Source organism: Ruditapes philippinarum, unplaced genomic scaffold (assembly GCF_026571515.1).
Source record: "Ruditapes philippinarum isolate M1 unplaced genomic scaffold, ASM2657151v2 ctg5058_1_1_1_1, whole genome shotgun sequence".
Classification (NCBI taxonomy): domain Eukaryota; kingdom Metazoa; phylum Mollusca; class Bivalvia; order Venerida; family Veneridae; genus Ruditapes; species Ruditapes philippinarum.
The window spans coordinates 30,552-57,933 of NW_026866775.1; the positions used below are offsets into that span (position 1 = coordinate 30,552).

At 32.4% G+C, this 27,382-nt stretch overlaps 3 protein-coding genes across 3 annotated transcripts in view; 2 read left to right on the plus strand and 1 right to left on the minus strand.

Moving 5' to 3' along the window:
* Positions 1-27,382, minus strand: part of LOC132733680 (major facilitator superfamily domain-containing protein 1-like) — a 52,136-nt gene that overhangs the window by 21,815 nt on the left and 2,939 nt on the right. The window lies entirely within an intron of this gene.
* LOC132733678 (uncharacterized) lies at positions 2,270-7,211 on the plus strand. The gene is made up of 5 exons (XM_060720340.1): positions 2,270-2,754; positions 3,171-3,852; positions 5,041-5,106; positions 5,422-5,465; positions 6,099-7,211. The coding sequence occupies exons 1-5, from the start codon at positions 2,401-2,403 to the stop codon at positions 6,954-6,956; spliced, it is 2,004 nt and encodes a 667-aa protein (XP_060576323.1). The 5' UTR covers positions 2,270-2,400; the 3' UTR covers positions 6,957-7,211.
* On the plus strand, positions 20,414-26,018 carry LOC132733679 (uncharacterized). The gene is made up of 6 exons (XM_060720341.1): positions 20,414-20,571; positions 21,240-21,745; positions 22,039-22,726; positions 22,834-22,899; positions 23,332-23,372; positions 23,868-26,018. Exons 2-6 carry the CDS (start codon positions 21,383-21,385, stop codon positions 24,591-24,593), a joined length of 1,884 nt encoding a protein of 627 aa, XP_060576324.1. The 5' UTR covers positions 20,414-20,571; positions 21,240-21,382; the 3' UTR covers positions 24,594-26,018.

A 27,382-nucleotide genomic window follows, 5' to 3' on the forward strand; every position in this document is an offset into this window, starting at 1 on the left:
TTCCGAATAGTCAAGGCAATACTGTATAATTAGACTCTCTCTAAGGCCTATAACATGAATTTATAAAGAAAATTAGCCCTTTTGTGAACTTAAAAAATTATACATTATCAAGGCTCTTTTACTATCAAGCACTTAGAATAGTCGCGAGCGTGCTGTCCTACCGACAGCTCTTGTTATAAATGATATTAATCAAAACACGAATTTTGATGTGTTAACTGAAAGCGATTTTGAACTTTTGTCTATGTATACGATTTTATTTGCGTCTGGTGAAATTGTATTGTTTACGACTGATCCAAAATGTCTACAGGCACAAATAGATGATGTGCTCATTATTCTGTAAAATGGGGTTCAGAAATAAACGTTATGTGTTTTTTTAGATAGAAAGCAATATGTATACTCTTTTTTATATAGATAAAGAAAATTAAGAAATTGTTGAAAATTTGTAAATCTTGGAATCAAGTTTACATACACTGATACCATGTTACAGGTTGATAAAGCATTACATGAGCAAGCTCTCAGGTCATATAAATAACCTTTTAAATGTATTTGATAAAGTTAGTCTTGATATAAGAAGCAAGTTATCTCATTTTGATTCTATGATAGCATCTATACTAACGTATGGCTGTGAAGTGTGGGGCTTTTCTAATTATAAAATTAAACAAATAATTTTATAAGTTTATATTAGGTGTAAAAGCAGACAGAAATCTGCTGTGTGTGGTGAACTTGGTCGAGTGCCTGAGGTGATAATCTATTATAAGTTTTGGTTAAAAGTTATGAAAAATAATCATCTACCTACTTCCCACACGAAAAATGATCTATGTAACAATGTTAATACTGCTTGTTGGGCCAGTAGAATAAATTCTAGTTTAGAATGAGAGACCAGTTTGTTCAAGAATGGAGTAATAGTATTAATTTTACGTCAAAATTCCAAATATAAAACTTAATTTTGTTATGAAAAATATTTAAATATTATATCGAATGGTAAATTGAGGCAACATATAACCAGTTTACGATAATGGTCACATAGTTTACAAACATAATTAAGTAAATACAGTAATGCAGAAAGAAAAAATAGGTTTTGCAAATTATGTAGCAAAAATACAATAGAATCTGAATACCATTTTATCTTATGTTGTTCCGTTACAGTCTTAAAAGATCTAAATTCTTAGGATATTGCCCCTCGCCTTCTTTGCAAAGATTTAACTCAATACGTTGTAGACTCTTGTTAAATATATTATAGAAGGTTTATGCCTACGAAAATCTGTCCTTGAAAATTTACCTGCCTTTCTGATCTTATGGCGTTATTATTTGTTTATATGTTTACGTACATGCATGTGATTGTCTGTCCCATAAGATCTGAAACTGAAACATTATTCATTTTTGCATCGTGTATTGTAATACGGAAGTTGCTTCTCGAGATCTAGTATACTTTAAATGATTTTATAAAGATAAATATGAATAATTTTCTAAAGTGGGTGGTATTTATCTTCCTACAATTAAAATCAAATAGTCACGGTGAACAAAGCGTAATTTAATTAATAATCATGAATTCAATGCATCTTCAACAACCTTATACAGCATTAAAGTTATAAAGCGTATTTAACGTTAAAATAAATATAAATGACAGTAATAATTTAAAAATGAATGCTTTATCTTAAATGTTGTATACGTCCCCTACAATCTCTGTGTAAATGTTTAAATACATCTAAATAATGTCATTTTTGTATCCCTTGTCAGAGAACAATAATCAATTATTGTGATATAAAATGAAAACATAGGGTAGCTACAAGACTTATTCATGTTGTGTGACAACAATACATTTGTTTTAACTATATTTCGTCTAAAATTATATTCATGTTTTATTTTGCTTACGAGATCATTGATTTTAATACTATAAGTCTTGAAGATATTTTTTTTTTCATTGGAGCCGTGCACAGATTTGTTTTCATTTTTCAGAATTTTAGTAAGAGCCATGGTAGACATTATGCACATGTTTACAGAGTGATGAAATAAACCATGCTGGGATGTTTTTCCAACGATCAAAATTATTGAAATCATCGATTAAATATTACACATAATCATGTATTATACATGTATGTATTATATGTATAATATGAATTTTATCTATGAAATATGTATAAACTACCATAGAATAATCAACATTTCTTGAACAAGTCGTTTTTAAGAACATAGAGAGTGTGACTCATATACAAGTATTATCAGTATAAATAGTATTGGTGATGCACGCTACAGATAAATATATCCATAATAGTGCCACTTAACATCACTTTAAAAAAAAAGATAGAAATTGATAATAAATGTCATAAGATGATTGTGCATCATTAAGGGTTTAAATGTTTCACGCAGTTTATACTGTAGTGCATAACAGTTTAAGATTTCATGTCAGTCTCACTTCATTATAAAATGGAAAGAATGAGCAGTTTAAGAAATGTGCTTAAATCAGCCGACTTTCCAATAGTTGCTAGACTATATGATACGCAGGAAATTGCCGGGAAAAATTTAATCGAAGGGAAGGAAGTTTTGTTTCAAAGACAAATGAAGGTGAAATATGCACAGGTGAAAGTGCTTGATTTTAACAACAAGGATGAAATACAAGAAGAGAAAGGTGTTGATTTCATCATGGAACACGATAATTATGTTGGTAACAAATTTTTGATACCAAGTAAATACACTGCATCATTGAAATTTATTCATAGACCTGGAAGTTGGAAAAGATTTGCTTCAATTTCGCAGGTATAATCTATTTTTAATCTAAAATATTATAATGAAATACATTGTGTTGATCTAATGAATTACTTTAGTAATTACATCTATATTATTTCATATTTGATATTAACAATTTTACCTGTTTTGAACTATTGTTAATTACCCGCCATTGAAATAAGTAAACTTTTCAAATTCAAGACGAGATTGGTGATCTCCCTTTCTTTCGATTATCGTATTCTAAAGATTGCAAAGTTTGCAAATTTTCTGTTACATGTTTATAGTTATCATTCCGCTTTTTGTCTATATGTAACCCTAGCAAACACCTTAAAGATGGTTATTAAATAATCTGAAATAGCGTTATGGTAATTTCATTATATCTTGGACAACAAGAAGACAAATTACTCATTAATTCGATAACATTATCTTATTAATTTCACGCACAGGTTCTTCTTGAATTGCCAAGATTCGTTCTTGTAGGAGAAGAAACAGTCGTCTCCCCATCAAATGGCATTGGTAAAAATGTCATAATTCCCGCCAAAACAGTAATTGAATTAGTGAGAAAATTCACTGTCAATGGCATAACATACCTTGAATGTAATGATGGCTACACATCATTTTCATTCAGCGAGACTGACCGAGTAAATTTCACTGCAGTCGAAGATGAAAAATATTACCATATGTACGAACTTGTGCGTATGAAACTATTGCCCAGACCATTTCAATTCAAAGATGTGGAACCAGAAGATGTTATACACTTAAACGAGGAATTAAACAGTGGAGTGTTGACAGTGGCTGAAGGACCTTTAGATTTGATGAAATTTATCGATATTGATATTGTCGTTGGTTGGTTAAGAGATAGCTATAAGAAGACATATAAAACTTTTATAATTCCAAGTAGGTTATGGCCTGTAACCAAACTGGAGACGACATCATTTCCTGACCGACAAACAAAGGATGCATACATTGAAAGCTGGTATAACAAATGTGTTAATACAGACTTTGTGGAAAAGAAACTATACGAAATGTCAGAGGACGAGAAAATAACATGGCTTGCAAGTCCTGATTTCTTTGAGCGAAGGTACTCGGGAAATTGTATGTTTAAAGTGGTTGCCATTGGATATATAGGTACGTTCATTACATAAAACACATTCTATTTAACTAACACCCCTTACAACATTTAAAAAAGTAAAAAGTAAGGAAAATATACATGTATACAGAAACAAAGTAACATTTCACTGTCCTTTTTAAATAAAGATAGACTAATTTTCAAGTATGAATATCTTTGACAGCATTTTAATGTTGAATATCTTTTTTGGTATTCGGGTTGACGTGTATATTGTATACTTATTTTTAAATTGAATTTAGTGTTTTTCAGAAAATAGTTAATTAATTTCTATATAGAATCATGACCGTAGTCAGTAGGCCTAGTCAATTTTTGTATTCTATGTTCCATAGTTAATCAGTCACATTTATGGCATAAATCGGTACGCCACTATCCTTGATGAATTATATACTGTCTTCACCGTGAAACATCAACATTTTTCAAGTCAGATGAGCCCCAATATAATATGGTAGCCGTATACTTTTTTCAGAAATCTTCATTCTGTTTTGACACTATATTATTGTACGCTCTGCTGGCGGGTAGCACATTTTTAATCCCTCCATCCAGAAATAAGGTCCTGAGAAACACACACACACGCGCGTGCGCGCGCGCGCATTCACGCACACACACATACACACACACAAACAACTTTTGAAGTAATCATTTAATATACAAAAATAAACAGATGCATTTAAAACTTGAAGTAAGAACAATCAAACTAGGGATAACTTATATCGGGGCACTTGAACATGCTCAAGAACTGTTTTCTGGATTACAATGGGTTGTGTATAATTCCGCACCGGAGTAACACCTTAAAGGCAATCGGAACATCTCGGCTATTATCAATAATAACCCCTAATCCGAAGACTGACAGAAAGGGCCGAACATGTATTAATTTACTGACATATTCTACATTTTCATTGGCGGGAGTTAATTTTGAATTACCGCGCAATCATTCCATTTTGCAGGAAATGTCGTTATGTTATAATTTCTTATCTTCATCCAAAAGGCATACAGAAAGACGTTGTTCAATGCACCTTTCTCCATAACAACGTCATCAAATCATGCCACTCTAATCACACCTAAAAAGTATCAGATAATATTTTCCAGCACCTTTGCAAACACTAAAATATCCTGTATGATTTGCAAGAATATTCCAGTTTGATATGTAAGTAATTTGTAGCATTAACATTTTACGATGTTATTTCCAGATTCCGGTGATGACGAGGATGACGATACTTATTCTGACATGTTTGACTGTCCTCCACCTATTCCAGGTAAACATCCATCCTTCCATCCATCCATCCAATGCTATGCAATGCAACGCAATACAAAACAATACAATACAATACAATACCATAAGTTTAGTGAGAATCACTTTGAATATATTTAATTGTTCATTATCTTTTATCACAGAACAGAGTTATGTGGTTTTGTCAGGTGAGCATGTTAGATATCACTAGGTTAACACGACATTTGATTTTTATTTGTTCATGTTCACATACACGTTTTAAGTGTCGAGTTTGATATTAATTCAAATACGACAAAGATTTTGTTGAGGCTTTAATTAAAAACTATTATTGACATTTCAGACAGACCAACACACATTCCACCAAATTTGCCACCTAGAGTTAAGGTAAACTCTTTATATATTCATGAATATGTATTTAATTAATAACGAGAATGTCAAACTGTCACATAATACACCAATTAGAACCATAATGAAATATCAATGTGTAACAATGATAAGATCTGAAATAAATGTATACTAGTGGTGTATCACTTAATAAAGGGAATACTAACTTTCATCCAAGATTTTTCGTCATTTTTTGCAGTAGAAATGCGGTAACACTAAAATGTCTCAGTCAAATTTGCTACTGGTCGAAAGCGTTCATGATATCATGTTTATGTCCGATTATTTTACGTTTTATTTGCCAAGCCCTAGTCATTCGATAAATTCTAATCACAGAGTGTCGATGTCTGCGTTTTTTATTATTATTATTAATTTGAATGATACTGGCAGTGTTACTACATTTACTAGAATTTCTAAAGTGTATTGATAAACTTTGCCCACCAATCTGACTAATTCTTCCGCCCATGAAAAAATATTACACCCACTTATTTTGTTCTTCACAAGTAAGTGTAAAAATTCAATGGATATTGGAATAAAACGTTAAAGAAGTCTGTTGCCTTTTAAATGACAATGTTCCATGTTTGCTACATTTTCTGTCTTTGTTCAATTATCTATTTATTTTTTGATTTGGAATAGGAGAAAGCCACAATATTTGCTAAAGTGCATAAAGAGTTACTGAAATGGGTCATGCCCCAAACCAGTAAACAGAGGAACATCCCAAATGAAAACTTGAAATTACAAGCGGGCGTTTCAGGAAAAGATGAACACTCTAATAACTACAAGAAACCACAAACAGATGGGGCAATGAAAGGTGATAAAGGCAGGTACTTACACCCAATTGATAATTCTGCTCACCAAGTTCAGTCAAATATGGACATAAGTATGGATTTGTTACGCACGGAAAGTTTGTCTTCGTTTGAGGTAAGTTCAGAATCTGATTCTGATACATCTGAATCTGAATCGTCAAGCGACCATGATTATGTCGAACCTGAAACATTTGAATATCCTGATAAGCCAGAATTACATGTTCAGTCAGTGGAAGTACAACCATATAATTACTACACGGAACCAGAGGAAATAGATTCTGACGTGGCTGATGACTACGAGGACATTCCAATGAAAGAAAGCCCGGCTGTTATGAAGAGTTCCGATTGTCTTGCCTCTTCAAATGATAACCCTTTGCTTTCGTTTGAACGCAACGGACATATTCCGAACGATTCTACATCGTCAATACAGAGCAGAGAAATCTTAAAACCAACTGAAGAAGAGTTTTATCAGTATTCTGTTTCAGAAACATCACAATGCTTTAAACTATGTGGTATTGCTGAGTTTGCAGAACAATGTAACGAATACAAACTTGATGGTTCCTTTTTCAGACAATTTGACCTGCAAACCCTTAGAGAAGATCCTTTTAATTTCACAAGCTTTCAAATTTTGAAGATAAAGAAAATTATATTTGAAGGCTGGCGACCAAAAATTGATAATCGAAATTAATAAAAGAAGTTTATGAAAAGGAAAGGCGACATATTTAATAAACAACCTCTATAGAGTTATTGAAGATGACTATTTAAGACAACTTTATCACCAATGAAAGAAAATCATCAGCTGTCGTTGTTCAAGGACATATCCCATTTTATTTCTTAATTGTTAAAATATAACTGTTTTTTTTCTCAGTGTGTAATTGTGTTAAGGATTTTGTGTTTTTCTGTTCAAGCTGAGATATTGGGCGCTGTTGTGATACGGTTAATAAGATAAGATAAGATAAGATAAGATAGTTTATTAAAGTCTCATCATCATGTACAATATTAAAATAATACAAATATAAAACCTACGACATTGTACATAAATGCCACTCATAGATGAGTTATAAGAGACTATACATAACTTTACAACAAATCTAACAATACCTGGACATATCTAACAAAGTTACTTAAAAATAAAGACCAAGTATTTTTTCTTTTTTTTTAAAAAAAAAATAAAATAAAAATAATGGCAAGTGTTGAGACAACCAGCACTGTAATTTATTTAGTTGAAATTCTGTGTAGTTTGTGTTGTTATTGCTGGTTGTAAGATTTTAAATGTTTTACAAGCAGTGGTACAAAAGTTTACAGTGTTCCGAGAAAACGCCCATGAATATATGCAAGATCCTAACACACATCCGAAAGTTCATCCAAACACTATACCCCTTGAATATAATGTGTATGTGTATTTTACCTAAATAGTAAATAATATTGGGTGTTAAAGCAATAAACAAGAAAGTGTGATTTATTCATGACTAGACATCGCAGTCCTATAGTATCATAAGACCCTATTTGTAATGTTAATACAACCGTATCTGTTACAATGGTTCAATTGAAGAAAGCCTCAAACATAAATTTTATTTGACTAAATAAAGCAAGATCAAATATTTCGCATTTTAAACGAATATTAATAAAATAATAAAAAATAACAGAAATCTTAAATTATGTTTTTATTTACGTCCCATTTATTGGAAAGCCTTTTAAATTTTGTATATTTTGTCATTTCACCCATGAAAAATATTCTAAAAACGGACAAGCAAATTATTTACATATTATTAAAACGATAACTCCATAAAAAAATCAAAAATATTCAATGGATTTTAAAGTAACAATTTTCTTTCTCTCAACAAATATGGTGGCAGGCTTTGGCAGATAAATATACTAGGTTTTCACTACTAAAAATTGTAACCATTTTGTCATCATCAGATATAATATGCTAAAGTGTTTTATGTTATTAGTTCAGGTGCGAATTGTGTTTGTGTTGAAGTTAAAATATTATAAAGATGTTACTCAGTTTAGTTTAGATGGTATTATTTTAAGCTGTTTAAGATTTTTATTGTGTTTAATTTGATATATAAATGTATTCAAGTTAAGATGTTACTGTGTGTCTAACTTAAAATGTACCATGTTAGTATGTTTATAATGTGTTTAAGTTAAGGAAATATTGCATGTAGAACTTAATAAAATTTACGTTAAGTTAATGTGTTATGTTCACTGGACTATTGCTGACACGGTTAGCTTACTGTTTCGGTGTTTTATTCGCATGTCTTGTGAACATATAGGTTTAGCCAATTAATAAAATATCGTTTAAAAATGTATATAAAAATTATCATTTACAAATCGCAATTGCAATAACTATAAGAAATAACTTAATATTAATTGACCTTTGTTCTGATATAAAAAGAATATTGTTAAGTAGGTAAAGCGGTAAACAATGGCAAGCTTATTCATTTTAAACAAACTGTCTCCTATTAAGTGTTTAAATTGTCTCATCACTTTACAACGAATTGTTCATTTAATTACTAATGTTCTTAATATGATAAATATAAACATAAAAGCTCATGCCTAAGTTCCCCATAAAACAAAAATAGATTTGTTTCATATTTCACAATGTGAAATCATGCACTTTTAAATAACAGATAGGAAAAGCAGTTTCTTCGGCATGAAATGGGATGGTAAATAAGTTGCGCTGACCACCGATAACAGGCACATTGATTACTTCCCTTAAAGGAACTACACTGAAGTTTATAAGCCTAAAACATAACATTTTAATTTTTCACATAGATAAACATGAGCACTTTAAACAGAAATATTAATGAAATATAACTAAAAAATACACAAGAAATACATTGAAAGTCATATGTTTGTGCTATTCTCAGTCCGATTTGAGTGAAAAGCGTTTAAACGTTTTTCAATTTTGGGTCATTTTTCACTATGATAATAATTATTCTGGAAAAACGGAGCAAGCTAATGATCTGATATTTTGCACATAAGTTATTAGTATAGACCTACATCAAATGGAGTAATAATCTCAGAAAATTATTTCCAGTCCCGTCATTGGAGTCCCTTTAAAGTGGAATACATTGTGAGCAGGTCCGAAATCAATGTTGAGTATAAAACTTGTCTAATGTGAAAAATACGAAATGCTGACCTGTTAATTGTAGAAGGTTACAGGTGTAAACAAGCATCTTAGAGGGTTCGTGAAGTATCACTTTTTTGTTGGTTACATCAATTTTATTTTCAAAGTCGGATAAAAGTTCAATACAATAACAAGCAAACATCAGCTCTAATAAGCTTTTCACTTCGACTGTTACGTAGAAGAAAATATACTAAGACATGAACAAAATATTGCACATAAGAGTAGATATTATCATACATTCAAATTAGTCAAATAAACTCAATAATGAAACCTAAAATATGATGAATACATTTCAATACAATCAAGAGTATCTTGATGGACTGTTTGATTAAGAAACGGATTGAGTAAACATTTGAACTAAAAAGCGAGATCATTTATATATTAATATAAAATAAGCATCATTTAAAAAATAATAATCTAACATACTGTACATCTACGCATTAACATCAAATATACTGTACATCTACGTAGTAAACATGAAACATATTGTACATTTACGCAGTAAAACATCAAACATACTGTACATTTACGCAGTAAAACATGAAACATATTGTACATTTACGCAGTAAACATCAAACATACTGTACATCTACGCAGTAAACATCAAACATACTGTACATTTACGCAGTAAACATGAAACATATTGTACACACATTTACGCAGTAAAACATGAAACATATTGTACATTTACGCAGTAAACATCAAACATACTGTACATCTACGCATTAACATCAAATATACTGTACATTTACGCAGTAAAACATCAAACATACTGTACATTTACGCAGTTAAACATGAAACATATTGTACATCTACGCAGTAAACACCAAACATATTGTACATTTACGCAGTAAAACATCAAACATACTGTACATCTACGCAGTAAACATCAAACATACTGTACATCTACGCAGTAAACATCAAACATACTGTACATCTACGCAGTAAACATCAAACATACTGTACATCTACGCAGTAAACATCAAACATACTGTACATCTACGCAGTAAACATCAAACATACTGTACATTTACGCAGTAAACATCAAACATACTGTACATTTACGCAGTAAAACATCAAACATACTGTACATTTACGCAGTTAAACATGAAACATATTGTACATTTACGCAGTAAACATCAAACATACTGTACATCTACGCAGTAAACATCAAACATACTTTACATCTACGCAGTAAACATGAAACATATTGTACATCTACGCAGTAAACATGAAACATATTGTACATTTACGCAGTTAAACATCAAACATACTGTACATTTACGCAGTTAAACATCAAACATACTGTACATCTACGCAGTAAACATGAAACATATTGTACATCTACGCAGTAAACATCAAACATATTGTACATCTACGCAGTAAAACATGAAACATATTGTACATTTACGCAGTAAACATCAAACATACTGTACATCTACGCATTAACATCAAATATACTGTACATCTACGCAGTAAACATCAAACATACTGTACATTTACGCAGTAAACATGAAACATATTGTACATTTACGCAGTAAAACATGAAACATATTGTACATTTACGCAGTAAACATCAAACATACTGTACATCTACGCATTAACATCAAATATACTGTACATCTACGCAGTAAACATCAAACATACTGTACATTTACGCAGTAAACATCAAACATATTGTACATTTACGCAGTAAAACATCAAACATACTGTACATTTACGCAGTAAACATCAAACATACTGTACATCTACGCAGTAAAAATCAAGCATACTGAACATCTACGCAGTAAACATCAAACATACTGAACATCTACGCAGTAAACATCAAACATACTGTACATCTACGCAGTAAACATGAAACATATTGTACATTTACGCAGTAAACATCAAACATACTGTACATCTACGCAGTAAACATCAAACATACTGTACATTTACGCAGTAAACATCAAACATATTGTACATTTACGCAGTAAAACATCAAACATACTGTACATTTACGCAGTTAAACATGAAACATATTGTACATTTACGCAGTAAACATCAAACATACTGTACATCTACGCAGTAAACATCAAACATACTGTACATCTACGCAGTAAAACATGAAACATATTGTACATTTACGCAGTAAAACATGAAACATATTGTACATTTACGCAGTAAACATCAAACATACTGTACATCTACGCAGTAAACATCAAACATACTGTACATCTACGCAGTAAACATCAAAAATATTGTACATTTACGCAGTAAAACATGAAACATATTGTACATTTAAGCAGTAAAACATCAAACATACTGTACATCTACGCAGTAAAAATCAAGCATACTGAACATCTATGCGGTAAAACATGAAGCATACTCTACTTCCACACAGTAAAAATCAAGCATACTGAACATCTATGCGGTAAAACATGGAGCATATTGTACATCTACGCAGTAAACATTAAACATACTGTGCATCTACGCAGTTAACATCAAACATACTGTACATGAACGTATTTAAATCAAACATATTGTACATCTACGCAGTAAACATTAAACATACTGTGTATCTACGCAGTTAACATCAAACATACTGTACATTCAAACAAATTGTACATCAACGCAGTAACAATTGAACTTACTGTATATTTACGCAGTAAAACATGAAGCATACTGTACATCTACGCAGTAAAACATCAAACATACTTTGCATCTACGCAGTAAAAATAAAACATACTGTACATGAACGTAGTAAAACACAAACATTCTGTACACCTACGCAGTAAAACATCAAATATAATGTACATGTACGCAGTAAAATATCAAACATACTGTACAGCTACCCAGAAAAAATCAAACATACTGTACATCTATGGAGTAAACATGAAACATACTACACATGTACACAGTAAAAAATCAAACATACTTCACATTCATGCAGTAAAACATCAAACATACTGATCATTTACGCAGTAAACATCAAACATATTGTACAACTACACAGTAAACATCAAACATACTGTACATCTACACAGTAAAAAAATACTGTACAGCCTCGCAGTGAAAAACAAACATTATGTACATCTACGCAGTAAACATTAAACATACTGAACATCTACGCAGTAAACATCAAACATATTGTACATCTACGCATTAACATCAAACATACTGAACATCTACGCAGTAAAAATCAAACATACTGTTCATCTACGCAGTTAAAATGAAACATACTGTACAACATTTACGAACTAGAAATCAAACATACTGTACAAGAATGCAGTAAACATCAAACATACTGTACATATACGCAGTAAGACATCGAGCATACTGTACACTCACGCAGTAAAATTATGTACATCTACGCAGAAAACATTAAACATATTGTACATCTACGCAGAAAACATCAAACATACTGTACATCTACGCATTAACATCAAACATACTGAACATCTACGCAGTAAACATCAAACATACTGTACATTTACGCAGTAAACATCAAACATACTGAACATCTACACAGTAAACATCAAACATACTGTACATCTACGCAGTAAACATCAAACATACTGTACATTTACGCAGTAAACATCAAACATACTGTACATCTACGCATTAACATCAAATATACTGTACATCTACGCAGTAAACATCAAACATACTGTACATTTACGCAGTAAACATGAAACATATTGTACATTTACGCAGTAAAACATCAAACATACTGTACATTTACGCAGTAAAACATGAAACATTTGTGTACATTTACAAAGTAAACATCAAACATACTGTACATCTACGCAGTAAACATCAATTATACTGTACATCTACGCAGTAAACATGAAACATATTGTACATTTACGCAGTAAAACATCAAACATATTGTACATTTACGCAGTAATACATGAAACATACTGTACATCTACGCAGTAAAAATCAAGCATACTGAACATCTACGCAGTAAACATCAAACATACTGTGCATCTACGCAATAAACATCAAACGTACTGAACATCTACGCAGTAAACATCAAGCATACTGTACATTTACGCAGTAAACATGAAACATATTGTACATTTACGCAGTAAACATCAAACATACTGTACATCTACGCAGTAAAAATCAAGCTTACTGAACATCTACGCAGTAAACATCAAACATACTGTGCATCTACGCAATAAACATCAAACATACTGAACATCTACGCATTAACATCAAACATACTGAACATCTACGCAGTAAACATCAAACATACTGAACATCTATGCAGTAAACATCAAACATACTGTACATCTACGCAGTAAACATGAAACATATTGTACATTTACGCAGTAAACATCAAACATACTGTACATCTACGCAGTAAAAATCAAGCATACTGAACATCTATGCGGTAAAACATGGAGCATATTGTACATCTACGCAGTAAACATCAAACATACTGTACATCTACGCAGTTAACATCAAACATACTGTACATGAACGTATTAAAATCAAACATATTGTACATCTACGCAGTAAACATAAAACATACTGTGTATCTACGCAGTTAACATCAAACATACTGTACATTCAAACAAATTGTACATCAACGCAGTAACAATTGAACTTACTGTATATTTACGCAGTAAAACATGAAGCATACTGTACATCTACGCAGTAAAACATCAAACATACTTTGCATCTACGCAGTAAAAATAAAACATACTGTACATGAACGTAGTAAAACACAAACATTCTGTACACCTACGCAGTAAAACATCAAATATAATGTACAGCTACCCAGAAAAAATCAAACATACTGTACATCTTTGGAGTAAACATGAAATATACTACACATGTACACAGTAAAAAATCAAACATACTTCACATTCATGCAGTAAAACATCAAACATACTGATCATTTACGCAGTAAACATCAAACATATTGTACAGCTACACAGTAAACATCAAACATACTGTACATCTACACAGTAAAAAAATACTGTACAGCCTCGCAGTGAAAAACAAACATTATGTACATCTACGCAGTAAACATTAAACATACTGAACATCTACGCAGTAAACATCAAACATATTGTACATCTACGCAGTAAACATCAAACATATTGTACATCTACGCAGTAAACATCAAACATATTGTACATCTACGCATTAACATCAAACATATTGAACATCTACGCAGTAAACATCAAACATTATGTACATCTACGCAGTAAACATTAAACATATTGAACATCTACGCAGTAAAACATCAAACATACTGTACATCTACGCAGTAAACATCAAACATACTGTTCATCTACGCAGTTAAAATGAAACATACTGTACAACATTTACGAACTAGAAATCATACATACTGTACAAGAATGCAGTAAACATCAAACATACTGTACATATACGCAGTAAGACATCGAGCATACTGTACACTCACGCAGTAAAATTATGTACATCTACGCAGAAAACATTAAACATATTGTACATCTACGCAGAAAACATCAAACATACTGTACATCTTTGCAGTTTAACATCAAGCATACTGTACATATATGCAGTATTCTATCTAGCATACTGTAAATCTATACAGTATAACATCAAGCATATTTTACATCAACGCAAAAAACATGAAACATACTGTACATCTTTGCAGTATAACATCAAGCATACATTATATGTTTGCAGTAAAACATCAAGCATACTGTTCACCTACGTCGTAAAACATCAAACATACTGTACATCTTTGCAGTAAAAGTATCAAGCATTCTGTACATTCGTGCAGTAAAAAAAATCAAGAATATTGTACATGTACACAGTAAAACATCAAGCATACTGTACATCTTAGCAGAAAACATGAAACATATTGTACATGTACACAGAAAAACATCAAACAAACTACATCTACACAGTAAATATAAAACATACTGTACATCTACGCAGTAAAAATCAAACATACTGTACAGCTACGCAATAAAAATCAATACATTATATACATGTTTTTTACATCTACGCAGCAAACATCAAGCATACTGTACATCTATGCAGTAAAACATCAAGCATACTGTATACTCACGCAGTAAATATTAGACATACTGTATAGCTACGGAGTAAAAATCAAACAAACTGTACATGCACGCAGTAAAACATTGAGCATACTGTACATCAAAGCAGTAAAACATCAAGCATACTGTACATCTACGCAGTAAGACATCAAGCATACTGTACACTCACGCAGTAAATATTAGACTTACTGTACAGCTACGGAGTAAAAATCAAACATACTGTACATGCACGCAGTAAAACATTGAGAATACTGTACATGCACGCAGTAAAACATTGAGCATACTGTACATCAAAGCAGTAAAACATCAAACATACTCTACATCAACATTGTAAAAAGTCATGCATACTCTACTTCCACGCAGTAAAACATCAAACATATTGTTCCTCCACGCAGTTAAACATCAAGCATATTGTAAATCTTCGCCGTAAAAAAATCTACATACTGCACATTTACACAGTAAAAAATCAGGCATACTGTACATCCACGCAGTATAACATGAAGCATACTGTAAATATACGCAGTAAAAACCACACATGCTCTACTTCCACGCAATTTAACATTAAGCATACTGAATATTTGTGCAGTATAACATGAAGCATACTGTACAAGTACGCAATATCATCAAACATACTGTACATCTACGCAGTAAACATCAAGCATACTATACATCCACGCAGTGAGAATCTAACATACTGTACACCCACGCAAAAAGCATTTAACGTACTGCACATCTACGTAGTAAAACATCAAGCATACTGTACATGTGAGCAGTAAAACATCAAACATACTGTTCATTCACGCAGTATAACATCAAGCATACTGAACATCCACGCAGTAAAACATTTAGCAAACTCTACATTCACGCAGTAAAACATCAAAAAAGCTGTACCTCCAACCAGTTAAACATCAAACATACTGTATGTACAACCACGCAGTATACCATCAAGCATATTGTACATCCACGCAGTAAAACATCAAGTATACTATACATTCACGCTGTAAAACATCAAACATGCTGTACCTCCAATCAGTTAAACATCAAGCATAATGTATGTACAACCTCGCCGTAAAACATTGAGCATACTGTACATTCACGCAATAAAACATCAAAAAGTTGTACGTCTAATCAGTTAAACATCAAGCATACTGTATGTACAACCACGCAGTAAAACATCAAGCATACTGTGCATTCACGCAATAAAACATCAAGCATTAAGCATACTGTACATTCACGCAGCAAACATCAAGCATACTTTTTATCTACGAAGTATAACATCAAAGATACCCTTAATTCTATTTTTTATGGTTGTGATAGACACATAAAACCTTTTAGCAACTCTTTCTACTGTCTCCTCCTAAACTTCATTGAGGTCACTTGCTGAGTAGGACATATATTACTTGCCCTGGATGTGGGTTAATACCCTGTTCATTAAATTTGACATGTCAATTGACAATTGGGAGAATTGATGATGTAAAAATCGTCTCATTTTTGTGTTTCTTAGCAGCAGAGTGTTTAGGAAATAAGAAAATACATGTGTTTGACCATCAGAAACATTGTGATAAAGGGTTTACCTGATACAGCATAATTTGTTTACATTAAAAAAATCCATCATAATTTATTCGAATATAAATGACTACCATCGAAAATATAAGAACGTCGAAAATATAAATCGCCACGATTCACGAGTCAACATGGAGCTAGCAGACGATTAAAAGCATAAAACAAAAGATTATTTAACGAATTTAATCAGTGAAACATGAACCGTGTTGTAGACAGATATACAACACAATTCAGATGTAAAATATCATAATTGCACATTGTCAAAAATCATATCGTGGACGGGACAGGGTCAAATTTCACTGATCATAAACGTAAATAGGATTGTGTTTTGATTTCTTAATGAAACACAGCTTATTGTATGTTTATGACTGGTAGAAAATAGAATACAAGAAAAACAACGTTTCAAGTACACTTAAACTTGCAAGGTAAGGATACTTGAGTTATTGTTTCTGTTGGCTCAAATTGTTACAATTAGATTTAGTTTAAAACATTATTTATTTGGAGTAATAAAAGACAAAACGCCATACATGACGGCTGAAAATGATGGAATATTAATTGAAGCCCTCATGACCCCCCCCCCCCCCCAATTCATTCATTTATCTTCGGCTTACGCCATTGGTAGCAACATTTCTCTCGGGATGATATGTTTACTGTTACCCACAAACCTTTGTGTTATTTATATATTAAGCATTTAAACATCGTTTTGTAGGGCTATTAGGTTTGAACACTAGATTTAACTGTGCAAACGATTACAAACCTTGACGTAAATGTGTAAAAATGATTGAAATAATAAATAAATAAATAAAAAAAGCAAAGAACAAAAAAAACAATTAATAAATGAATAAATGAATGCTAGTAAATAAAAGAATAACTATTAATATGAAAGAAAGATATGTTCTGTTCTGTTCTTAATATTTTTTGTTTAAAAGTCTTCATTAAAATTTTAAACATCTAGAGAGAACCCGCTTAGCTAATTGCTTTATAATTTGAAACAATTAGGTGTAAAGTAAAACCTAGATCATTGTGGTAGTCACTTATGCCGCAGTTACAATTGAACATGTTTGAACTTTTATTTGGCGTGTTTAAAATCCAATTATATAGTCTTATGATTTGAAGAACAACCTTTAGGTATATTCATTATTATTGTGTGGTCAATGTCACACAATCCATGTATACTTGTTTATGTCTAAATCATCTATTCACTTTTAAGATCACCAAAAGATTTATTGCCATTATGATAACCCACTTATCATTTAATACATTCAACGGCATTGGAAGCCATCGTCTGGTCAAAAATTTTTTTTTTCAATAGATCTTTTAAAGGGCTATACATTTTGTCAAAACATTAATATTCAAGTATGTGATTTAGAAATTTAAACTTATTTGGTTGTTTGTTTATTTCATACACTACTTAAAAAACGGCATTACTTATTTTAAAAAGAATATTGACACTAGTGATCTCATCAGAGTCTAGGAAAATAGATGATCCAGATGAGTTGCTGGAATTACTGGTGAACATAAATGAACCTGAAGCCTAACATTTTTTCCATGCGAGATATATGCGCACTTACCGTGTTTCCACTTGAGTCAGGCATAAAAAATTATGTTATGTGGTTACTAGCTACTACAGTGCAGTTTCTGACTGGTCGTGAACGAACTAAGGTGGCAAGATATAGTACAGTAAATGTTTATAATGACTGAACGGGGTGCGGGTATCATTTTTCATCCCTGGTTGGACAATTCCTGCAGCAGACTTGCATAATCCGATTCCAGCTCAGTACTTATATTAGTATTGGTTGTGTTTGTTGAACATCCTGATGTGCAATACAAATGGTTATATATTTCTGTAAACTACTCACGAATTCGAAAACCTAGCTAAACCCCGTTTTCCGGTACTTTTTGTACACAGCTCTGGGGAATTCTCCTAAAGGGCGTGTAGAAACGATCTGTATGTTTTTGGTATTTTTTTTATTAAAGTGAATAAGTTTCTGCAGAAAATATCTCTATCTATTATGGCTGATGCAACAACGGCTGTTTTAATTTAAAAGATTTTTATTATAAATAACTTTTTTGTGGAAAATTTGCGATAGATAGTACAGGAACATTCATAATTTTCAATCACATCAAGTTTTTCCACCATAAACGGTAAAATAATGATAGGAACATGGAAATATCACATAATAGTGTTATGAACTTCATTTGATGAAATTCCCCAAAGCTAAATCCGTAACATACCGGAAAACAGTGTTTAGTTACGTTTTCGAAAAGGTCAATGGGAAAAGGATAGCAACATTAAACGCCGACCTCCTTATTTAGAGGTCGTGAATGCAAAATCTACTGTAATCGTTATTCTCCAAAAATGTATAGCTTATACAAGTTACTGAAACATTCATTTCATATAGCATTTTTGTTCGTGTCCCAACAACTTCCTTTGATATTCATATATAAAATAAAATTATGCAGGCATTTTTATTTAAACTTCACAACTATTTTAATTGCGTATATAAGGCCCTGTTTAAATAAAAGCTTGACTGTAAAAAGATTAATGATTTAAACATCTTAAAGGAGGGAGAACAGCGGGTGACTGCAACTGTTGAAGGCGTTGAAGTGTTTCTTATCAGCATCGAGCTAACTATGCCATCGAACTGCCTCTCGTTCGTGAGCGCCGGAGTGTTATCGAAATAGACACGATGTTTTAATTAAAAAAATAGTTTACTGGGATATATAGATATTTCTTTTAGTTCATACTATCTAATTGGACGGAAAGGTAGGCAAAGCCTACACAAGAATAAATATAACATTAATGCTAGTAATTTAAAAATGAGTAGCAGGAAGTGAGGTTTATTTATGCTTGGTAAAATTTTATTAAACCTAAATGTATGGTGGCTGATTTGGTATGCTTTTGTGCGTCGTGTTGGCGCTAGCGACAACACGACAACGCGCCATTTGGCTGTCGTCTTGTCATCCTGTCTCTATCGCTGCACGCCAAACGACGTGTTGTCGTGCGACGTGTTGTCGCGATGTCACATTGTAGCTCGGTTCAAATTGAAGGACTGGCTTATAAGCCAAGCGGCAGGGCGACATCGCGACAACGCGCCGCACGACAACGCGCCGTTTTGCGTGCCGCGCTAGAGACAAGACGACAGCTTTGTCGTGTTGTCGCTAGCGACAGGACGGCAAGACGAAAGTCCGACAACGCGCCGTTTGGCGCTTTGTCGTGTTGTCGCTAGCGCCAACTAGACGCACAAAAGCGTACCAAATCAGCAACCATATAAATGACATAAATCTAAGTTTATTGTACAGTATCATATAGATGAACACGTGACCGCTTGCCTTTACACCTGGTTAACAATATTAATCTGACTCATGTTTGTGTTCAGTACCATGACGGTGATAAAGAATAATTGAAAAAAAAACAACTTTTACACTGTTTGTATATTACAGTTTGTATCGGTGTTCTAAATTTACTGCATAAACTGTAAAAAGAAATGGGGAATAATCCGAAATACTGGAGAATATGCTTTTACAATCTCTATAAATCAGACATATGATGAAGTCTGGTAAGCCGCATCATTTAATACATTCTTGTTCACGCTAAAGCACTTTAAAATGTTTTGATCTTTTCAGAATGATTTTAAACTTTAAAGTTAAGGTATTGGCTAAAGCACTATGAAAGCATTGTATTTTTTCCTTTCTATTAAAAGAGATGTTTTTAAAGAAATTCATTTCATGCTTCGTAACGTGTACTGGTAACTTGTTGCAATTGTCTAAGCAACTGTGCAGGAAAATGGTCTTGTTTGCCCTATGCAGATTGCGCATGCGCGAAAGCGGTACAATATATATAATTTTATAATTGAAGGTATAAACATCTATACAATTACTTATAAAGGGCGAGCTGTTAAGGTTTAATAATGCATTTCAAATTGTAATCTATCATGTACTCGTATTGAGTACTCGTATTGATTTTACTTTAAAAGATTAATCTATTACAGATTTCATACTGACACGCATTGTGTTATCTTTGCTGAAAAAGAACATATGATTTATAATGGCGCTTCCTTAACATATCTTTAATCAGTGAATATGAGGAAGATACTTTGTGATACCGGTATATCATTCGTCTGTGTTTTATCTGCAAATATTTGTATGACAGCATAGCAGTGGTATACTTTATGTTTAATCATCTGTTACTTAATTTATATTGTAAACATAGGTTTTAACTTTTCAGACCAGGAAGTCACAAACTCCTCTGTATAATTGCATTGCATGTCAATTTAAACATGTTTTGTTAGACGTGAATTGCTACTTGAATAACATTTATAAACACACTACAAATGGTTTTCTTGAGAGTGAAATAAGTACATATATAATATGGCGAACGATCTGGAATTTGAAGATAAAAAACTGACAATATACGAACTATTAAATACAAAAAAGTTACCGATTATTGTGCGGACTTGCGAAGAAGAGGATGATTGTTATGATTATTGTCATGGAAGAATTTCTGGAAAAACTGAAATATTACTTCAGAAGAAACTTAAATTAAAATATGCGCTTATAAAGGTTTTAAAATATTATGACAATGATGTGATACAGAAGAAAAATGGTCCAGAATACGTTCTCGAGCATGATACATATGTTGGGGAGAAGTTTTACATACCAGCTAAATATCCTGGAACTTTCAGATTTGCTCATCGACCAGGAAGTTGGAGAAGGTATGCTACTATGTCTCAGGTAAGAACGTTAGGTTTTCTATCCATCAACAATATGGGTTTTTCCCCCTGATAACTGCCTTTTGTGAATGTTTTATCATTTTAGACGAAATCTGAAGAAAGTCATTCTTTGAGTCATTCTTTGAGTGTAGCTAAGTTTTTTTTAATGCTAAGCCTCCATGAGACTAAAATATTATTATTTAACAACCGTATCACAGTTTTTAAGAGGACAATCAGATGCTACTGAATCTGCTTTAGTATTACATTAATCTTCAGAAACGTCTATTGACACCAAGCGCAATGACTAAATTTCAGGTTCTGGAAGAATTACCGCGTTATATTTCTGTTGGAGAAGGCACTGAAGCGACTGGTAGTTCAGGCAAAATTGAAAGAATTCCAGCTAGATCAAAACTTGAACTTCTGCGAAAATTCAATGATCCAAATGATGGATCTATATTGTTAGAATGTAGTGATGGAAATAAATCTTTCTACTTTTCAAAAAATGATCGCATAAATTGCACAGAAGTTGAAGATACAAAGAAGTACCATTTGTTTGAACTTGTTCGTAACAAGATGCTGCCGAAGGTGTTTATGTTCGAGAACGTTGCTTCTAAAGACTGTATTTTAATGGATAATGAGCTTAACAGTGCACTACTGACTAGTGTGGAAGGACCAATTGAGTTACTCGAATTTAAGGATATTGAAATTATCGTTGGTTGGGTGAGAGATAAGGAATCGAAAACATATAAAACTGTAGTTATACCACCTGGGCTTTGGACTGAATTAAAAGTTCAAGAGAAAAGTCTTCACAGTGAGGGAGAAAAGACTCTTTATATTGAAAACAAATACAAACGTTGTGGTGAGAATACACATTTCCTTGAAACATGTCTCTATTGGATGTATCCTGATAAAGGCCAAGCAACATGGTTAAGAAGCCCTGACTTTTACAAACGAGCTCATGGAAACACACATATGTTTGAACCAATAGCGCAAGATTTTCAAGGCATGTATGTTTATTCAGACTTCAAATTCCTCGTATTTTTGTAAATTTAGATTTAAATCAATAACAACAACAAAAAGACAGTTTTAAAGTTTTTCTTCTATCCACAGATTCCACTGACGATGAAGTTTTTACAGACTATGAAGAAATATTTGAGCCCCCACCTCCTTTACCAGGTAAATAATCCCTCTTTATTATGGATAAGTTTATAGTATTTAGCATTATTGTTATTCCAGTATTAATTTTTGTGTAATACGTATGACCTAATTTTTTTACATTTTGTCTTTTTATATCATATTCCAAATCTGTGTAAGCCGGGCTACTGTGTCTATAAGTGTGCCCAATCAAAACCATCATCAAAAACGAAACAAGATTTATGAGTTCAATTTCATATTTTTAGTTATTTCTACTCCGCTGTGGATATCATGACTTTGTATTTTGCATTTATAATAGCGAAATACGATATTTGAATTTCTAACCAAATTTGTTTTCTCAAAATTTATAACACATACTTTAATATTCAGTTGACGAATAGATAGATATTCAATGAAAATTGCATGTCCTGAAAAGGCATAGTAAAACTTAAAAATGAAATTAACACATTTCAGAAAGAAAGTCTCATTCAAGTGAAAGCCATGAACACCACAAGGTAACTTTATAGTACATTAATTAATTTTTTATCGAATAAATGATTTATTTATAAGTCAAAGGCTTCCTTCTTTTAAACCGTATGTATTTTATTTTATCTCTTGTTTTGGTTGGGTTTTACGTGGCATCAACACTGTAAAGGTCATATGGCGACTTTCCAGCTTTACTTGTGGAGGAAGACCTCAGGCACCCCTCTATGTATTATTTCAGATTATTTTATAGATCTTCAACACTCGCATCAAAAAGATTATATTTATTACATTTAAAGTAAGAGCGCTATTTACACCCGGTTTAATATATGTTCGTTTAAAGTTTTCTTATGATATTAAAAACCTTAAATTCATTCAGTTTTATGTTAGCAAAGATCAAGCGTTTATAAAATAAAATCTTTACTTTAAGTAAACGTATAGAACGTGTGTTGATTGACATACACTTAGATTTACAATGTACTAATAATATCTATTGATTTCACTCCTTTATGTCTTTATGTTTAAAGCGAGCAAATGAAAAGAGATCGCTATTCCACAAAGTGCACAAAGAGTTGTTGATGATTGCAAAACAAGTTCATACAAAAGTTGCTAAAAACGAAGGAAAACCACCAAAAATACCCAAACGTCCACATCGTCACCATGTAACTGACGATAAATCGAAAGAATCGGGTAATGGCGGCTTAACTAGTGACACAACTGACAAAGCTGTTTCAGAGATATCACATGAAAACTCGACTTCTCGTACTTCGACAAATTCTGCAGACAGCGATATATATCAATATGGCACATCCCCTGAATCGGCAAATTCCGAGGATTATGAATATGACTATCCCGATATAGCTTCTACTGTTCAACATCGGCCGCTACCAAAACCACCGGAAACACAAAAACCTGAAACGGAATTGTCAACAGCGCAAAAACATACGATGCCGACCAAAACTGTACCCAAATATGTATCGCTGACGATGAATGAAGCAAAACATCTGTTTCAGGAAAATCTTTCAGAGGAAGACTTTTTTCAATATACAGTAATGGAAATAGAGCATTGTTTCAAACACTGTGGTCTTGCAAACTTTGCAAAAATATGTCTTGAAAATAGACTTGACGGATGTTTCTTTAAAAACTTTGATTTTGAAGAACTGAAAAACGAACCGTTCAGGTTAACAAGTTTTCAAATTCTTAAAGTCAAAAAAATGATCTTCGATGGATGGAGACCAAAGGTCTACACATAATTTGTTTGCTTTCGATAAAATTACCAAGTGGCGGATTAAGGTCCTTGCTTCAACGTTGCAGCCCCCCGCCCTGAGCTCAGCCCAAAGATACGTTTATTAACTGAGCCGGAATATTTTCACGGTCCAGTGTTATGCTTTATTGGCAGTAGTGTACTTCTCATTAAAACATCCGGTTGTTAATCTCCTACCTGGGGGGGGGGGGGGGGCTTGTCAGAGATAATTATCAGTTAACATGTTGCATGTTTGGATGACTTCAAGGTTAAAGTGGCATACTTGATTAGCTTGATTAATTTTCCAACGTCTTAAAAATAAGTTACAAGTACACGCAGTAGTAAATATGTGCTTTACGCAGTAGACTATAATTTACTGTCTTTATTTACCTGTTTTCTTCGCCAAACCCCTTATAAAGATGAATTGAAAAGTGTGATTTAAAGGAATTCAAAAAGGTGGCAAGTTTTACAAAGATAATGTGGAAGGAATTTTGTTTGAATAACTGGTTTAACTACAAACGTGACTGTTTCCTTTATTTTCCAAGTTTCTTCATACTGTTAACATACCCAATTTAAAGCAACTTATTGACTTAGTTTCCTCAACGGTTGTTTGTTAAGAATGCTCGAGACATTTTAAAGACATTTGTATAGCTAGATTGTAAGATGAAATGATTGTCACTGGTTTTTAATAATCTTTTCTATATGGCTGTTTGAATATTTTTAAAATGTAATGTTCTTTCTTTATCTAAAAATAGATTCATTGTTGGAAAAATTCCTTATTAAATAAAAATAATACTACAACTTGATGACATAAATTGTAAGTGAACAAAATCTAGAATGGAGTTGTTAAATTATAAAAAAGCATTAGAAAGTCAATGAAATAACATTATTTTCAACCGCAGATTTCAAAATTTCTCAGTTTATGGGAGGGGTGGGTTTATTCTTTATTTGTAGTATAATAACCCGAATCATCTTTTTCCCCTGATCCTTTTTGGCGACTGGAAGTCAAAACACTACCTTATTTGCATTTTGCTATTTATGACAAATAATTTCACATTCAGCTATACTTTTTTCAGGTATTAAGAATTTAATTTCAGGTAATCACGCTCTGAAACAATTATTTAAACGTTCTTAAACTCACGTTTGCCCTTTCTACAGAAGGAGAGATTTATTCGTTTCAAAATTTGCCTATAAGTAGATAGTGTATGCAAATGTTGAATAAAGAGCCGCGGGATCTTTAATTTGTTTCAGAAATCCATAAAAATGTGACTTGTGTATGCATGTTACATGTCACAGGAAAATAAAAACTACTTTGCTGTATAAATGCTTTTTTTGAATTGGTTACAATCTATATATGTATCAGTATGGTGTTACTGTGACGATGTAAGTTTGTATTATAATGATGTAAATAAATCATGTATTGATGATGATAAAACGTTTGTTATTTGATAAATCAAGTGGTCTTATAAGTACGTTGTACCGATACTGTATAATGATGCGATTAAATAATAATTGTGGGGCTCATCAAAGGGAAAATCTTTCACCTGTTTTATTATGCTCTCCGTCTGTCCGTCCGTTGTCTTGTCCGGAGCATAACTTGAAAACCTTTGGAGATAATTTGTTGAAACTTCATACAGTGGTAAAGGGCATTGAGGGGGAGTGCAGTGTCAAAGAACCATAACTCTATTTTGCCCGGTTTTTGAATGATCTCCCCTTATAGAAAAATCTTGTCCGGGGCATAACTCTAAAACTATAAGAGATATCAACATGAAACTTTGTAGGTGAATAGATCTCAATGGGTAGATGTGCAGTGCATAAGAACAATAACTCTTTTAGTCCTAATTTTGGAGTTATTGCCCTTTGTTAATTTTAAGATTTTTAACTTTGTCCGGAACATAACTCTAAAACTATAAGAGATATCAAGATGAAACATTGTAGGTAGAGAGATCTCATTGAGTAGAGGTGCAGTGCAGAAAACCATAACTCTGTTAAGCCTCATTTTTGAATTATCTCCCCTTTTAGAAAAATCTTGTCCAGGACATAGCTGTAAAACCATAAGAGATATCAACATGAAACTTTGTAGGTAAATATATCTCAATGGGTAGATGTGCAGTGCACAAGAATCATAACTCTGCCTTGCCTAATTCTGGAGTTATTGCCCTTTGTTTATTTTTACTTTTTGAAGTTGTCCGGGACATAACTCGGAAATCAATAGAGATATCATCAAGAAACTTTGTAGGTTGATAGATCACATTGATTAGAAGTGCAGTGCAAAGAACAGTAACTCTGCCTTGCCTAATTTTGGAATTATTGCACTTTGAACTTTTTCCAGGGACATAACTCTGAAACTACAAGAGGTGTACTTTCCTGTGTCCAAAACCTATTCGGGGAGCATCACCCGGCTCAAACCGGGCTCTTGTTTAGCCTGTTTCTTAATGATTTAGAACAATTCTTAGAAGAAAAAGGTCACAAGCGAGTGACATTCATTGATATTGAACCAGACATAGATATTTTTCTAAAAATATTGATTCTTGCATATGCATATTGCACAATCTTAGTAAGTGATAATCCAAAAAATATATAAAATTGCCTACTGCTGTAGACTCTGGTAATTGAAAATTAATGTAAGCAATGGTATTTAGATCACATAATGACAGGAATTTATCTTTCAAAATAAATGAAGCATCCATTGAAATAGTATCCTCATGCCAATACCTAGGTTTATATTTCTCAAACAGTGGAAGCTTTCTAAATGCCAGAAAACATCTGGCTGCACAAGAAAAAAATCATTAACTTATT

Bases quoted from the DNA above. Each gene is read 5' to 3' on its own strand.
- LOC132733679 (XM_060720341.1), top strand. From the start codon at position 21,383: ATGGCGAACGATCTGGAATTTGAAGATAAAAAACTGACAATATACGAA. The intron at 21,746-22,038 runs GTAAGAACGTTA...ACTAAATTTCAG, and splicing joins GGTATGCTACTATGTCTCAG to GTTCTGGAAGAATTACCGCG. The intron at 22,900-23,331 runs GTAAATAATCCC...AACACATTTCAG, and splicing joins GCCCCCACCTCCTTTACCAG to AAAGAAAGTCTCATTCAAGT.
- LOC132733678 (XM_060720340.1), top strand. From the start codon at position 2,401: ATGTCAGTCTCACTTCATTATAAAATGGAAAGAATGAGCAGTTTAAGA. The intron at 2,755-3,170 runs GTATAATCTATT...TTTCACGCACAG, and splicing joins GATTTGCTTCAATTTCGCAG to GTTCTTCTTGAATTGCCAAG. The intron at 3,853-5,040 runs GTACGTTCATTA...TGTTATTTCCAG, and splicing joins GGTTGCCATTGGATATATAG to ATTCCGGTGATGACGAGGAT.